Here is a 14,879-nt window from a genome sequence, read left to right as displayed (position 1 = left end):
AGATCTGATGACACAATGGACAGAGCTCCGCAGGTTTGAGCCAGTCTTCTGATCTGAACCCGGCCAGAACAGACACAGAAACAAGCAGCTGAGGGTCTGGACAAACATTTGCAGGAGAAAACTCAGTGTCTGCTGGTGTCCACAAGCGCCAGACGTCAGTCGCTGGTTGTTGAGGACTTTGTCCCAGTATCGTGGCTCACTTCGTCCCAGTACTGCAGAGGACCCGAGAGTAGAGGACCTCTGACTAATTTCTCGTCTACACTTTCCTCACATCTGATTGTTTTATTTCAAACCCATCGTGGTGGTGTGTAAAGATGACCTCATCAAAGCTCACATGATCCAGATTTTTTGGACCAGTCTGTATCCACGGCAACACTCGAGAAGAAACGTTCAGACCAGGTCCAGCAACGTCACGCGCTGCGGAGAAGACAGTTTAAACAGGTCAGGTGAAAGAAGAAGTGACCAGAGACGGCAGACCAGCAGAACCAGGCAGGAACCAAATGGCCCTGAGATCAACATCCCAAGACCATGATGGCGTGTTCCTCCGTGTTTCTGACAGAGATGCTGGACGTTTGAGCAGAACGTCGCCACAGGTAACCCTGTGGTGTTAGAGTTGTCCCTCCTCTTCAGTCCACGGTGAGAGCAGGCTACCAAATGCAGAGCATCTTGGTTTGGTTTACGGAACTGAACTGGTCCTAGTATTGATCCTCAAGCATCCGGTCCTGATAATGATCAAACTGCTTGAACTGAGAGGAAAGCTCAGATTTGAAGCATTTAAAAGGCAACCGATCAGCAGACAAGGTCCAAGACTTCACGGGTGTACCAGGTGGACCGGAGAGACGATGGCGGTGACAGACTCAGACATGTCAAACACGAACAACAAAGCTGACTCGACTGCTCCAATATTTACATTTTTGCCATGACGGTGTAGAAATAGGTGTAGTAAATACAGAAATAAAAGCAGAAGAAGAACAACAACAACAACTGGGTTTTATGAAACCCACTCAAAAGAGAGTTTCTGACATGTGAAGACTTTAACTGTAACTGCCAGAATGACTGGCATGAGAAAATAAAAAAGGAAAGGACAAACTATCATTGCAAGGAGGAGTGTCCAGATCACATGAGCTGGCAACAGGGATCAGTGCTTGGCCCTCTCCTTTTTTCACTATACACCTCTTCACTAGGATAAATCATCAGCTCTCATGGGTTCTCCCACCACTGCTATGCTGATGACAGCCAGCTCTTTCTTTCCTTCCCACCTGGCGACACGGCCGTCTCAACGCAAATATCGGCCTGTCTTTCTGATATCTTTGCATGGATGAAGGACCGTCACCTTCAGCTAAATCTGTCCAAGAGCTTATTGTCTGTCCAGCCAGTCGTTCCTTACCTCCTCAGATAAGCAGCTCGATTCCACCACACTCGTGCCCATGTCTTCTGCTAGGAATCTTGGTGTCATGTTAGACAGCTAGCTGACCTTCAAGGACCATGTTGCCTCAGTTTCCCGGTCTTACCGTTTTGCTCTCTACAACATTAGGAAAATCAGACCCTACCTGACAAAACATACGACACAGCTCTTGGTTCAGGCTCTGGTCATGTCACGTATTTACTACTGTAATTCCTTATTGCTTGACCTTCCTGTGTGCTCAGTTAAACCTCTGCAGATGATCCAGAATGCAGCAGCATGTCTGGTCTTCAACCAACCCAAGAGAGCTCACGTCACTCCGCTGCTAATCTCTCTGCGCTGGCTTCCAGTTGCAGCATCAAGTTTTAAGCTCTGCTTCTGGCTACCAAACAATCACCCAAATGGCTCCTCAATACCTTCACTGCTTCATCCAGAGCTACACTCCCTCTCGACAGCTCCGCTCAGCCAGTGAAAGACGCCTGGTGCTTCCACCACAACGTGTCGTGAAATCAGTAGCCAGACTCTTCTCCACCATTGCTCCTCGATGGTGGAACGACCTACCAAACTCTGTCCGATTTGCACGGTCTGTCTGTACCTACTTTTAAGAGCAAGCTAAAGACTCAGCCCTTTAAGGAGCACTTCTGCATCTAGTAGATGCATGCACTTATGACAAGATGGTGTCTTCTTAGACGTAGCTTTCTTAGATTTATATATATTCTACCACTGGCATGGCAGCACCTGTGTCCAACTGGACTCACAGCAGTCTGACCAGGACTGATCCAGCTGGACCCTCCTGTGTGATTTTGTGCTTGTGTTGTTCTCTCGGATGTGAGTCGCTTTGGATAAAAGCGTCTTCTAAATGACAGTAGTAGTAGTAGTAGTAGTAGAAAGAAAAGCGCGTGACAAGGGTATGGGAGGGTAAAGGTTGGTTCAAGGCCAGTGTCACGAGCACAGACCTCTACCTCGTCCACACAAGCGCACGAGCGCCAGACCAGCGTCAATCATTTACACCCACAGCGTCAGACATGACCTCTCCCAGGGTTTGCTTTCATACCTCTGCAGGCTTTGCAAGCAGGGAAGTTACTGTAAATGTATTCCTGGACAGTTTGAAGTTATCCAGAAATCTCTGGAGGTGGAGATGGACCCGTAGAAGATGGAGATGGAACTGTAGAAGGTGGAGATGGACCCGCTGTTGATGAGTTTGAACCTCAGTCTCTTGAATCTGTTGCTTTTATCGTCTGGAAGCGAACGTGTGAGCAGTAAAAGTCAGGTGACCTCAGATGATGGTCATGTGAGACTTTAATGAGGCCGAAGCGTCAGAGGCTCTGGAGTCATTATCTTATATAATATTATATTATTTAATCAGTGACACAAACATGGATAAACATTAAACTGTACATTAAACGATACACACATAAGCCCAGTTTGTTCCTCTCATGCATCCCATAAAACACAGGAGAGCAGTCCTAACCAGCAGCTCGATCAGAGGTTGGACACAAAAGTGACAGGACACGATTTCCAGTTTATTCCCATTAATTCTCATTGAAAAGTCCCAGAATCTTGCAACCACAGTGAGGAGCCAGGTGTAGAGGACGGGAGACAGGCGAAAACAACAAAACAAAAACATACATCCAAACAAATTCTAACAAATGTCCAATAAAACAAAAACAAGCAAATGTACTAACAAAAGCAAATGTCAAAACAAAAACAAACATCCAAACAAATTCAAAGAAAAGTCCAACAAAACAAAAACAAACATCCAAACAAATTCAAACAAATGTCCAATAAAACAAAAACAAACAAACGTACTAACAAAAGCAAACGTCCAAACAAAAACAAAAACAAACATCCAAACAAATTCAAACAAATGTCCAATAAAACAAAAACAAACATCCAAACAAATTCAAACAAATGTCCAATAAAACAAAAACAAACATCCAAACAAATTCAAACAAATGTCCAATAAAACAAAAGCAAACATCCAAACAAATTCAAACAAATGTCCAATAAAACAAAAACAAACAAACATATTAACAAAAGCAAACGTCCAAAAAAAAATAAACGTCCAAACAAAATAAGAAAAAAAAATCAAGGATCACAAATGTTGGATCAGAAGAAGCTGTTGAACTCTGTTTCAGTGGATGTGAACATGGAGGCGTATCTTGTGCAGCTCCTCACTGGGCTGAACTTCTTCACGAGACGGTAAAAGACAAGTTAAACTAAAGAACTCAGAAGTCATTCATTTGTCTGCATTGACAGTCAGTGGAGCATTTGTGGACTTTTTCGACAATAGTGTCAAACATTATGAGTACAATATATGAAAAACACTTAAGGATCTCGTGGAGATGAGTCTTAACCACAAATCTGGGTGCACGGGTGTCACACTGAGTGTCCTCCAGGGGTCAGTATTGGGTCCGCTTCTTTTCACCATCTACCTCCTACCTCTGGGCTCAATCCTCCGTCACCATGGGGTCCATTTCCACTGCTTCGCCGATGACACACAGATCTATATCTCCTCCAAACCCACTCTCTGAAATGAAATGATGAAATCAATACCTGGATGAGCAAAAATGTTCTAAAACTCAACGGCAATAAACAACTGAGGCTCTTCTAATCGGTTCCAAATCCATCCTCACCAAGTCACCAACTCAGCCAACTCTCTCCTGCTCCACCCATCATCATCGACGGCTTCCTGGTACCCTTCTCTCCCCAAGTCAAGAGCCTCGGCATTATCCTGGACAGCACCCTTTCATTTGCACCTCATATTTACAACATCACCGGGACTACATTCTTCCACCTCTGCAACATCTCCACACTCCGTCCAGCACTGTCCCAGTCCAGCACTGAAATCCCGGTCCACTCTTTTGTCACATCCTATATACGCCCTCCTCACGGGCCTCCCCACCAAACTCACCGACAGATTACAACTCATTCAGAACTCGGCCGCCCGGATCATTACCCGGACCAAGTCATCTGACCACATCACCCCCCTTCTTATCCAACTCCACTGGCTCCCAGTCCACTACCAGTCCACTACCAGTCCACTACCAGTCCACGGCCGCATCATCTACAAAAACCTCCTCCCCACCTACAAAGCCTTCCACAACCAGCTCCCACTTACCTCTGTGACCTCCTACATGAATACACTCCCTCCCCTCCCTCCGCTCAACCTCTGCTGGACTTCTCATCATTCCCACTTCACGCCTCAGTACCATGGGTGCCCCGTGGGTGCCCGAGCCTTCAGTTGCACAGCACCCGGACTCTGGAACTCCCTCCCCCCACACATAAAACAGACTTCATCACAACATTCAAAACCCAACTCAAAACCCACCTGTTGAAACTTGCTCACTCACTCTAACTGGACACTGTGCACTATATACTACACCAGTTTGTTCTATTTATTGGTCTATGTACTTGTTTATGCTGTCTGTTGCTGCTTTTTTTGTATTAATTGTATTTTAACTTATAAAATGTGTTTGTAAGGTGACCTGAAAGGCGCCTCTAAATAAAATGAATTATTATTATTATTATTATTGTCCATCCCTGGCCCAGCTGGACGGAGAGTGATGGGGCTTGTTCTGTGTTCAGGTCTGCCGCTGGTTCTGGAGCTGGTCAGAGGTCCAGGTGGACTTCCTGCAGACGAGCAGTCGCAGGAGAAGCTGAAGGAGAAACTGCACCTCCTGCAGGCTGAAAGCAGCGACGTCGACGACGTTCTCACGGTGCTTGTCCTCACACACACACACACACACACACACACACACACACACACACACACACACACACACACACACACACACACACACACACACACAGAGCCCAAATATCTGTGTCTACAGTGATACGGACAGAAGCTTCCTGAAGACGGGTCCATCAGTTCTTCTTCTGCTGTCAGTGACGTGTTTGTGTGAAATGTCAGCGCAGGAAAAAAAAACATCTCCATCTTCTTCTGTTTTATAGGAACTGTCAACTCATATAGTCTCCATCAGCAGTAGAGAAAAAACCATCTTTGTGACTTTCAAAAGTTTCCAGGAAATATGGAAATTCACCACGTATTACACGACAGGTACAGTATGGAGCCACGTGGAGCTGAAGCCCTGAAGTACTTTTAAATTAAATATTTACCTGCTGTACTCTACTGCCCTTATTTTTTTTAACAACTTGTGCTTTTTATTATTTTACCTCTTTTCTTATCATTTTATTTCATTTTATTTGTTATTTAAGCATACCTTTAAATTAAATACTTATGATTTTTGAAAATCACGCAAAGTTATGGATAATAATAATAATAATAATAATAATAATAATAATAATAATAATCAATTTTATTTATATAGATAAGCCCTGAATGCAGGCATCGTGACATAGAATTGTCAAATTGGTCTGATTCACTGCACGAATCGGCACAGATTACTTTTGTAATACTGTATTTGACCCGGTCTTTGTACGTTTTGACCGTATAGAAACGTAATTCTCGCCATTGTAAGAATGAGATGTACCTGCTGTACTCTACTGCCTTTACTTTTAAAAACGTGTGCTTTTTATTATTTTACCTCTTTTCTTATTATTTTATTTGTTATTTACTGTTTAATTGTGTCTTGCCGCTTTTAATGTTGATGTAAAGCACTTTCAATTACCTTGTGTTGAATTGTGCTATAAATAAACTTGCCTTGTCCTGTGTCCACGTACAGTTCTGCATAGAGGTCTCTGGACCTGAGCCGGACCTGGTTCTCCATCTGTTCTTCAGCTTACATCTCTGTTCTTCCTCCTCCAGGGTTTTTGGCTCATTGTTTGGAGAACCTGTTGCTGGACCAGAGAGTTTGGCTCACGTCTCTGGAGGAGGACATCTCCATTCGAGTTCGGATTCACGAGGAAACTCTGAACCTGGTCTACAGAAGCCTCCTCATGCAGGAAGGTTGGTGGTTAAAGTTTTGTTCCGCTTGTTCAACATTAAATGTGTTTGTCTTCCCCGGTGAATGTACAATAGATGAGATCTGGTCTTCATCCGAGTCCAGGTAACACACAACGTTTACAGCGCTGGAGGACAAAGGACGTCTTTGAAAAAGAGATGTCTGAGGACTAGAGCTGGGTATCATTACTGACCTCCCGATACGATACGATTCCGATACACTAGGTCCCAAGTCGATACGATTTCCGATACGATTCAATATCGATATTCTAGTTACAATACCAATTTTGCTTTGGCAATGGAAGGGATTCTCAAAGGACTAATGCTGTAAATTAAATTGTAAAGGTAATGCTTTAACCTGGTGCATAATTAATTCATATTTACATTAAGAACTGACCATTACACAAATAGTTGTACATCATATAGTTTTTATTCACAAGTCATAAGTATATGGCCAAAAGTGCAATTTACACCTCTACAAACAAACATACAGCAGCATGTTGTTAACAATGTTTAATATAAAGTAAAATGTCTGTAGGGGCAAAAACCTAAATATGAGTTTTCCATTAGCTCATTCATTCCTATTTGTTTGCCCCATGAGAAGGCTTTAACAGGTGTCAGACTCCCAGCTGTCCTTTAAACAATCCAAAAGAGCGTGTTGATTTATGCTTATTTATTGCAAAATAACAAAGTTCAAAGAAAAGGTGACATAGAGTCCTTGAGTTCTATCAGCAAATATCAGAGGCCATTCCCCTGCTCATCCTGCAGCCGCAGTCAATGACAGTGTCGCTGCTCTCCGCCTTCTCGCGTCATACGTCACCACCACCAACTTAAAGACTAGCGCCAGCCTCCCCACCTGAAGAGGGAGGAAGGCGCACACTTAATATTTTACTAATAAACAACACAAATTGTAAATAAACTTAAATGCGGCTCCTACACACCGGCCCCTAATTGTTCTTTACAGAATCAATTATTCAAATTAATCACAAAAGGGAGCCGTAAGCTAACAATTAATTACACTAATAAATGAATTAATTAAACTAATTAATGCATTCAGGAAAATAAAGTAAATACATTACACCCCTTGTAGATGTCTTTAATCTTCAAGGTGAAGACTTGTCACTCTTCAGTCTCTAGGAGGCGGCACAACTTGGATATGGGCCTTTCGATGACTGAAGTCTTGGTCCGGAGCTTTACTGAGCGGGTCAGACCTCTTGCGTCAGGTTTGGTCTCCAGTATTCTGCCTAATGGCCACGACCCCCGAGGGGCAGTGGGGTCAACCACCAGAACAATATCCCCAGTGTTGAAGTTCTTCCTCACTTCTGTCCATTTCTGCCTCTCTTGGTGTAGTAGAAGGTATTCCTGTGTCCATCTATGCCAAAAAAGATCGGCCATGTACTGGACTTGTTTCCAGCGACGTCTGGCATAAAGATCAGATCTCTGAAAGGTTCCAGGGGGAAGGATAGGTTGTGTTCTTTGCAGGAGGATGTGATTTGGAGTCAGCGGTTCCAGATCGTGCGGATCAGGGGACACGGTGGAAAGGGGGCGGTTGTTAAGGATAGACTCCACTTCACAGAGGATGGTTTGTAGACCTTCATCATCAAGGATTTGCTGACGGAGAGTGGAGTTTAGCACCTGACGGACAGACCTTATAAGTCTCTCCCAGACTCCACCATAGTGTGACGCTCCTGGGGGATTGAAGCTCCACTGGATTCCATCAGGAAGCAGAGCGTTGCGGATCTTCCCTTCATTTAATGAACTCAGGGCTTTCTTGAGCTCTGCTTTAGCACCCACCAGGTTCGTACCATTATCAGATCTGATGTGCTTAACCTGTCCTCTCCTGCAGATAAACCTTCTGAGAGCGTGAATACATGAATCCGTATCCAAGGAATAAGCCACCTCCAGGTGCACAGCTCTGCTGCTCATACAGGTGAACAAGACTCCGTATCGTTTCACCGTACCTCTTCCTCGTCTCACTTCAATGGGGCCAAAATAGTCCAATCCGACGTTGGTGAAGGGAGGGAGGTCAGGTAGGATTCTTTCCAGCGGCAAATCTGCCATTTTCTGCTCACCTGTTTTGCCTCTCGTACGCCGACACACAACACATCTTGAGATTATTCTCCTTGCTAGTGAGTTTCCTTTTATGGCCCAGTACTTCTTGCGGAGCTCAGAAAGCATGTAGTTTCTCCCACTGTGTCCAGAGCGCTCATGGATGTGTCGTAGGATGAGATCTGAAATGTGAGCATCTTTGGGCAGGATACAAGGGTGCTTGGCCTCATCTGGCATCGCAGATCTGAGTAGGCGACCGCCAACTCTTATGAGGCCTCCATCTAGTATCGGGTCCAGCCTACAGATCTTACTGTTCCTTTGAACTCTGAATGGAGATGTTTCCAGCGCTGCCATTTCACCTGGGAATGACTTTCTTTGAACATATGAGATGACTGACCTTTCAGCCTGGGAGAGATCTTTCACTGTGAGGAACTGTCCCCCAAGTGTAGTCCTGAAAGTGCTAAGTTCAGCACTCAGCTTTTGCCTGCTTGAGCGGGTGGTGATGTGACCTGAGGAGAGCTCCTTTTGCTTCCTAATGATCAACATCATAGCATCCTTTACTTTGAGGTACCATGCCACTGCTTTAAGTAGCCTCATCCAATCAGAGAAAAATAAAATAAGATGGTCTGTGGGGGCTTCACTGTTTGTCACTGTTGTGAACACGGCAGCGCTCCCCCTTACCTCTGGGTCATCCTGCAACGCCAACTGGGAGCCCAATACCCTTTCCACAGGCCAACTTTCCTCAGGTTTCCATAGGAACTCAGGGGCATGCAGCCATCTCCTTTGCTGCATAAATTTGACTGCACTCATTCCTCTTGAGGCGTCGTCAGCAGGGTTATCCTTGCTGCTTACGTACTTCCATTGAGAGAGGTCAGTGTTGTCACGAATAAATGACACTCTGTTGGCAACATAGGTCTTGAACCTAGTGTAGTCATTTCCGATATACTTGAGTACCGTTTGACTATCTGTCCAGAAGACTGAGGGTTTTAAGTCAAGGTGTAACTCTTTCCTCAGCATTTTGTCCACTTTTACCAACAGTGCTGCAGCCGCCAACTCCAGACGTGGTATCGTTAGGTGCTTTAATGGAAGGACTCTGGACTTTCCTAGGACAAAGGTAACATGCACAACTTCCTGAATGTTAACCTGCTTGATGTAACTCACTGAGCCATAGCCACTCTCACTGGCATCTGCAAAATGATGCAGTTGTGCACACTTTTGCGTCCCAAAGCTCTTAGGCTTCATACAACGTGGAACACGGAAGTGTTCGATGTTCCTCAGACTGTGTATCCATTCCATCCACTTCTCCGAGATAGATAGGGGCAAAGGTTCATCCCATCCAAAACCTTTCTGGCAGAGCTCTTGTAGCAACCGTTTGGCTGGGAGAATGAGTGGAGCCAAAAACCCAAGTGGATCAAAGATCGAGCTCACCATCGATAGTATTCCTCTTCGGGTTTGTGGTTTCTGGTTGAGCTGGATGTTGAACTGAAAATGGTCAGAGTTCACACACCATTGCAGCCCCAGTGTTCTTTCAATGGGGAGACTATCTTTGTCGAGATCCAAAGTCCTGACTTCCTTTGCCCTTTGCTCTGGGGGAATGGAGGCTAGAACTGTTCGGCTGTTACTAACCCACTGAGTGAGTTGAAACCCACCTTTGCTGCATAATGCAGTGAGGTCTTTTACCAGCTGGATGGCTTCAGTTTCCTTAGCGACTGACTTTACACAGTCGTCAACATAAAAATTGTGTCGAACTGTTTCAGCTACTCGAGGGGGAAACCTACTTTCATTGTCGTCGGCTGTTTTTCGTAGTGCAAAGCTTGCACAGCTTGGGGAGGACACAGCACCAAAAATGTGAACGAGCATGCGATATTCTTTGGGGGGCTTACTGGTATCACCTTGTGGCCACCAGAGGAAGCGCAAGTAGTCCACATCAGGTTTGTCCACCTTGACCTGATGAAACATTGACTTAACATCAGCCATAAATCCAACAGGCTCTTTGCGGAATCTTAAAATGACTCCTACAAGAGAATTAGTCAGGTCAGGACCCTGCAATAGCTCTGTGTTAAGGGAAACACCTTGGTAAGATGCTGCACAGTCAAAAACCACTCTAAGTTTTTTCTTTTTGGGGTGGTAAACCCCGTGGTGCGGTATGTACCAAGTCTTTCCTGGTGACTGTGTCAGTTCGTCCTGTGGGACCTCTTCTGCATGATTATTCTCAAAGATGTCGTTGAGAAAGGTAACATACTCCTGTTTGTACTGCTGATCCTTTTTCATTTTCCTTTGTAGGCTCTGAAGTCGCTGCTCAGCCATTTGGCGGTTGTTTGGCATGCTGCTATTGGTTCCTCTGAAAGGTAGTTTTAAATGGTAATGCCCATTCTGCAGAACAGCCTCACTAGCTATTTCCAAAAACCTTTTGTCTTCAATTGACATTTCGGTCTTTTCCTCTGATGACAACTCATTGAAATCCTGATTATACTGTGAAATCAGAAGCTCTTCCAAAGTTGCAACTGATATCCTATTCACAGTCACGCTTGCCGCTGTTCCACCATCAATGCCGTTTCTGAGTGGCCCGTTTACTACCCACCCCAATAGGGTTCGTACTGCGTAAGGGCCCTCGCCTTGGCTATTGATAACCTCCCATGGCTCCAATAGCTTTGGAGCATTTGTGCCAACCAATATCTCCACTTTAGCACTGATGCTGGGAAGTTTGACTTTGTTCAGGTACGCCCACTGCTTTACATCATTCTGCTTGGCAATGTTGCTTAGAGTGACTGGCATTTCTTTCTGAGTAAAAACGTCAGGAAGAGGTAAGAAGTTGTCGCTGTGCAGTGCTGAAACTTCAATTCCAGATATAACATGCGATGGAACAAGCTGTTTCTGATTCATGGTGCTTAACAGAATGTGCGTTTTTCTACCTTTTAGATTGAGTTGAGACATGAGTGCCTCGGAGCAGAAGGTAGCAGTGGACCCAGGATCCAGGAGGGCATACACTTGCAGGACCTGGCTGCCTTTGGCTGCCTTCACTTGAACTGGGACAATGGAGAGCCCATTCTCTTGTTCTCCGGCCCCTATATGGCCGCATAACTCTGCTGATGCTCCACCTACTACACCAGAGGACCTATCAGTCTCTTTAGTTGCACCATCTTTACTATAAATGTGCAGGACACTTGGATGGGCTAGCTTGCACACTTTGCAGATGAGACGTCTTTTGCAGTCCCTGCTAATGTGGCCTGTTGAGAGACAGCCAAAGCATATGCCTTTGGTCTTTAAAAAGCTCAGCTTATTTCTATGTGTCGTCTCCATGAACCTTTTACACAACTCCAATGTGTGCTTGCAGCTGCAAAGGGGACAGAAGGGGTCAGGTTTTTTTTCCGTGGGGGCAATAGCGACACCTGTGGCGAAACTGCTGCCAGACGACTTTAAAATCTGTGATTTTACAGCAGATCTAGCCTTTACATCCACCTTTCCTTTAACAGCTGACTGGTCCTGAAGGTCACCAAAAACTGGGTCAGCTGCTATCCGAGCCTGCTTTTCAATAAAAAAGACAAGGTCCAGGATCCTAACTCTACGACCGCGCTCCTCTTGCAGTTCGTAAGCTTTGTTGCGCCATCTCTCCCTGAGCTTGTATGGCAGCTTAAACACAATGCTTCTCATGTTGGACACCGTGTCTAGTTCCTCTATATACTCCATTTCCTCCATAGCATTGCAGCAGCTTCTAAGGAACATGGCATAATCCTGCAGTGATCTTGAATCCTCAGATTTAATTTGGGACCAGGATAGTGCCTTTTCCAGGTAAGCACAGGAGATTTTATATTCGTTTCCAAAGTTTTCCTTTAATAACCTTTTTGCTTTCTGGTAGCCCCTGTCTGGAGACATGTACTCACAGCTTTTAACTAGTTTTTGAGCTTGTCCTTTTGTAAACTGTATAAGGAACTGCAATCTGTCTCTGTTGTTGCCTGTTTTATTTTCAATCATGTTTTCGAAAGAGTGAATAAATGACTTGTATTCCAGGATTTGTCCATCAAAAGGTGAAATGCTTCCTTGTGGCAGCGTAGACAGAAGTTGCTGTTTTACAAGAATCTGTGTCAAATTGTTTTGATTTTCCAATATTTTTATCATGTGGTTATCTGGTGCTGAACTGAGGGTAGGAGGGATTTGCCCTTGTGACAGAGTTAATTGTGTGTTTTGGGATGAGCGTGTGACAGAGGGAATTCTGTGCACTGAGGTTGGGTGTGGTTGTTGTTGGGCATCACTGCTGGTGTTAGGCAGAACAAAAAACTGACTTTGATGATCATCCCCAGAATCAAAAAGGGGAAATTGAACCTGGGCTCCTGACTTGCTCCTAATTACTGGAGCATTCCTATCAAACATATGACATAAACCTTGTGGCTTTTCATCTAGCTGCACATCTGCGGCTGCTGATGCCCCAGCTACAGTTTCCTCTGGCTCTGCACCTGCATCAGACTGGGCAGGGTTGAGCGTTGACATTTCAGCCTCCTTTAGACAGTTAATTTTGGCTGTAGCGGCTGCTATTTCAGTCTGTAGTTCCAATGTTTCTCTCCTTTTTTTAAGCATTTGTTCCTGTTCTTCAATGGCATGTTTTTCCTGCAACATTGCAGCTTTGGCCAGTAAAGCTGCTCTCTCCGCCTCCGCACCGATACGTAATGAGGATGACGAGGAAGAGGCGCTAGATTTGACTGACTTCTCTGAGTGTGTATCGACATCATCCAGATCACTGTTTGCATTCTCACCCTCCACCTGAGCAACAGAATAAGAGGCTTCAGCCAAGCTGAGGGAAGTGCGGGCTTCCATGCGTGAAATCCATTTTGTAACGGTGTCAAGAAAAGCTATTATTTGCGCACATCTCGGTTGATACCATTTATTGTCGTCTTCCTTTTTTGCGTCCTCATCCAATATTTCAGTGTAAGAGATATGCAGCATTTTAAAATCATTCAGAAGGTCGTTAAACTTCATCATATTTCCTTTCACTTCCTCAAGATATTTGTCAGCCATTAAACTATTTACAATGTTCATTCTTCTTGTTAGATGTGAAGCTTTTCCGGCTCTAGATGAGCGCAGACGCGCCGCAGCCTCATTCATGTCTTTAACAGGACTCGTTTCTGCCTCGTCGGAACTTGCCATTTTATTCACAAATAAACTTTCAAAAACTTAATCAAAAGGTTTAGAAAAGAGTTCTTATTCTTTCCGATGTCCTTGTATTTGATTATTAAACTCAGGTTCATTCAGGTTTGTTCACGCAGGTGGGCGTCGCCCCGCTCCCAATTGTTTGGCCAAGTCGGCGAAAAGTTGATAAACAAAAAGATCACAGTCCATTAACACAAAATTCAGCGGTGAAGTTCGTTTCAGAACACTTCAGGTATTTTTTCCAAACTTATAATCCATCCAAAAAAGTTTGATTTGAAGCACGTACCTCCTCCAACGTGTTTCTTTGTTTGCTCCGCCGCGTCCGCCGGCGTTTCCTTTGCCTTATGTTTCTCTTAATCCTCAAAACAGTCCTCCAATCAAGACTCACAGCTTGTCATTGACAAATTGTAGGGGCAAAAACCTAAATATGAGTTTTCCATTAGCTCATTCATTCCTATTTGTTTGCCCCATGAGAAGGCTTTAACAGGTGTCAGACTCCCAGCTGTCCTTTAAACAATCCAAAAGAGCGTGTTGATTTATGCTTATTTATTGCAAAATAACAAAGTTCAAAGAAAAGGTGACATAGAGTCCTTGAGTTCTATCAGCAAATATCAGAGGCCATTCCCCTGCTCATCCTGCAGCCGCAGTCAATGACAGTGTCGCTGCTCTCCGCCTTCTCGCGTCATACGTCACCACCACCAACTTAAAGACTAGCGCCAGCCTCCCCACCTGAAGAGGGAGGAAGGCGCACACTTAATATTTTACTAATAAACAACACAAATTGTAAATAAACTTAAATGCGGCTCCTACAATGTCTTTAAATTGAATAATTATGGCGCTTTTCCGCTAGTACCTACTCAGCTCGGCTCGCCTCCACTCGGTTTGGTTCTTTTCCACTAGGGGTCTAATGTGCCAAGTAGATACTTTTCTGTAACTACTCTGCCGAGGTTCTAAGCGGCTGAGTTGGCTGCATCTGACGTCGTGATCCAACAGTCAGAATTATGATTGATCCAGATGCTGTGGCTAAAGTTTTTAAAAAATTACACACCAAGAAGGCCTGTGGGCCAGATGGCCTTTCAGCTCTTCTTTTGAAATCTTTTGCTGATGAATTAACTCCAGCCTGGAGTCCCTTGTTCCAGCTGTCTGTTGACACACACACTATTCCTAAGATGTGGAAAAAAGCTGTCATTATTCCGGTTCCGAAAAAACCTTGTCCACAGGACAATAATGATTTCAGACCAATAGCATTAACATCTACTGTGATGAAGGCACTTGAACGCATTATTGTGGGGAATCTGAAAGGTGAAGTGCAACATCTTTTAGACCCCTGCCAATTTGTGTATAAGGATGGCCTAGGCACTGATGACGCTTTGAACACAA

The 14,879-nt window shown here is 44.5% G+C and overlaps 1 protein-coding gene across 2 annotated transcripts in view; it reads left to right on the top strand.

The window, feature by feature from the left end:
• The window catches only part of LOC133420606 (SH3 domain and tetratricopeptide repeat-containing protein 1), a 37,466-nt gene that overhangs the window by 1,409 nt on the left and 21,178 nt on the right, over nucleotides 1-14,879 (top strand). For both annotated transcript variants that reach the window (XM_061710340.1, XM_061710339.1), the window contains exons 2-4: nucleotides 4,991-5,121; nucleotides 5,360-5,465; nucleotides 6,174-6,314. In XM_061710340.1, the coding sequence (XP_061566324.1) occupies nucleotides 4,991-5,121; nucleotides 5,360-5,465; nucleotides 6,174-6,314 (378 nt within the window). The remainder of the gene's footprint in view (nucleotides 1-4,990; nucleotides 5,122-5,359; nucleotides 5,466-6,173; nucleotides 6,315-14,879) is intronic.

The sequence above is a fragment of the Cololabis saira genome, chromosome 20 (genome assembly GCF_033807715.1).
Source record: "Cololabis saira isolate AMF1-May2022 chromosome 20, fColSai1.1, whole genome shotgun sequence".
Lineage (NCBI taxonomy): Eukaryota > Metazoa > Chordata > Actinopteri > Beloniformes > Belonidae > Cololabis > Cololabis saira.
The sequence above is the reverse complement of the archived record's forward strand: the minus strand, read 5'-3'. Positions and strand labels throughout refer to the sequence as shown.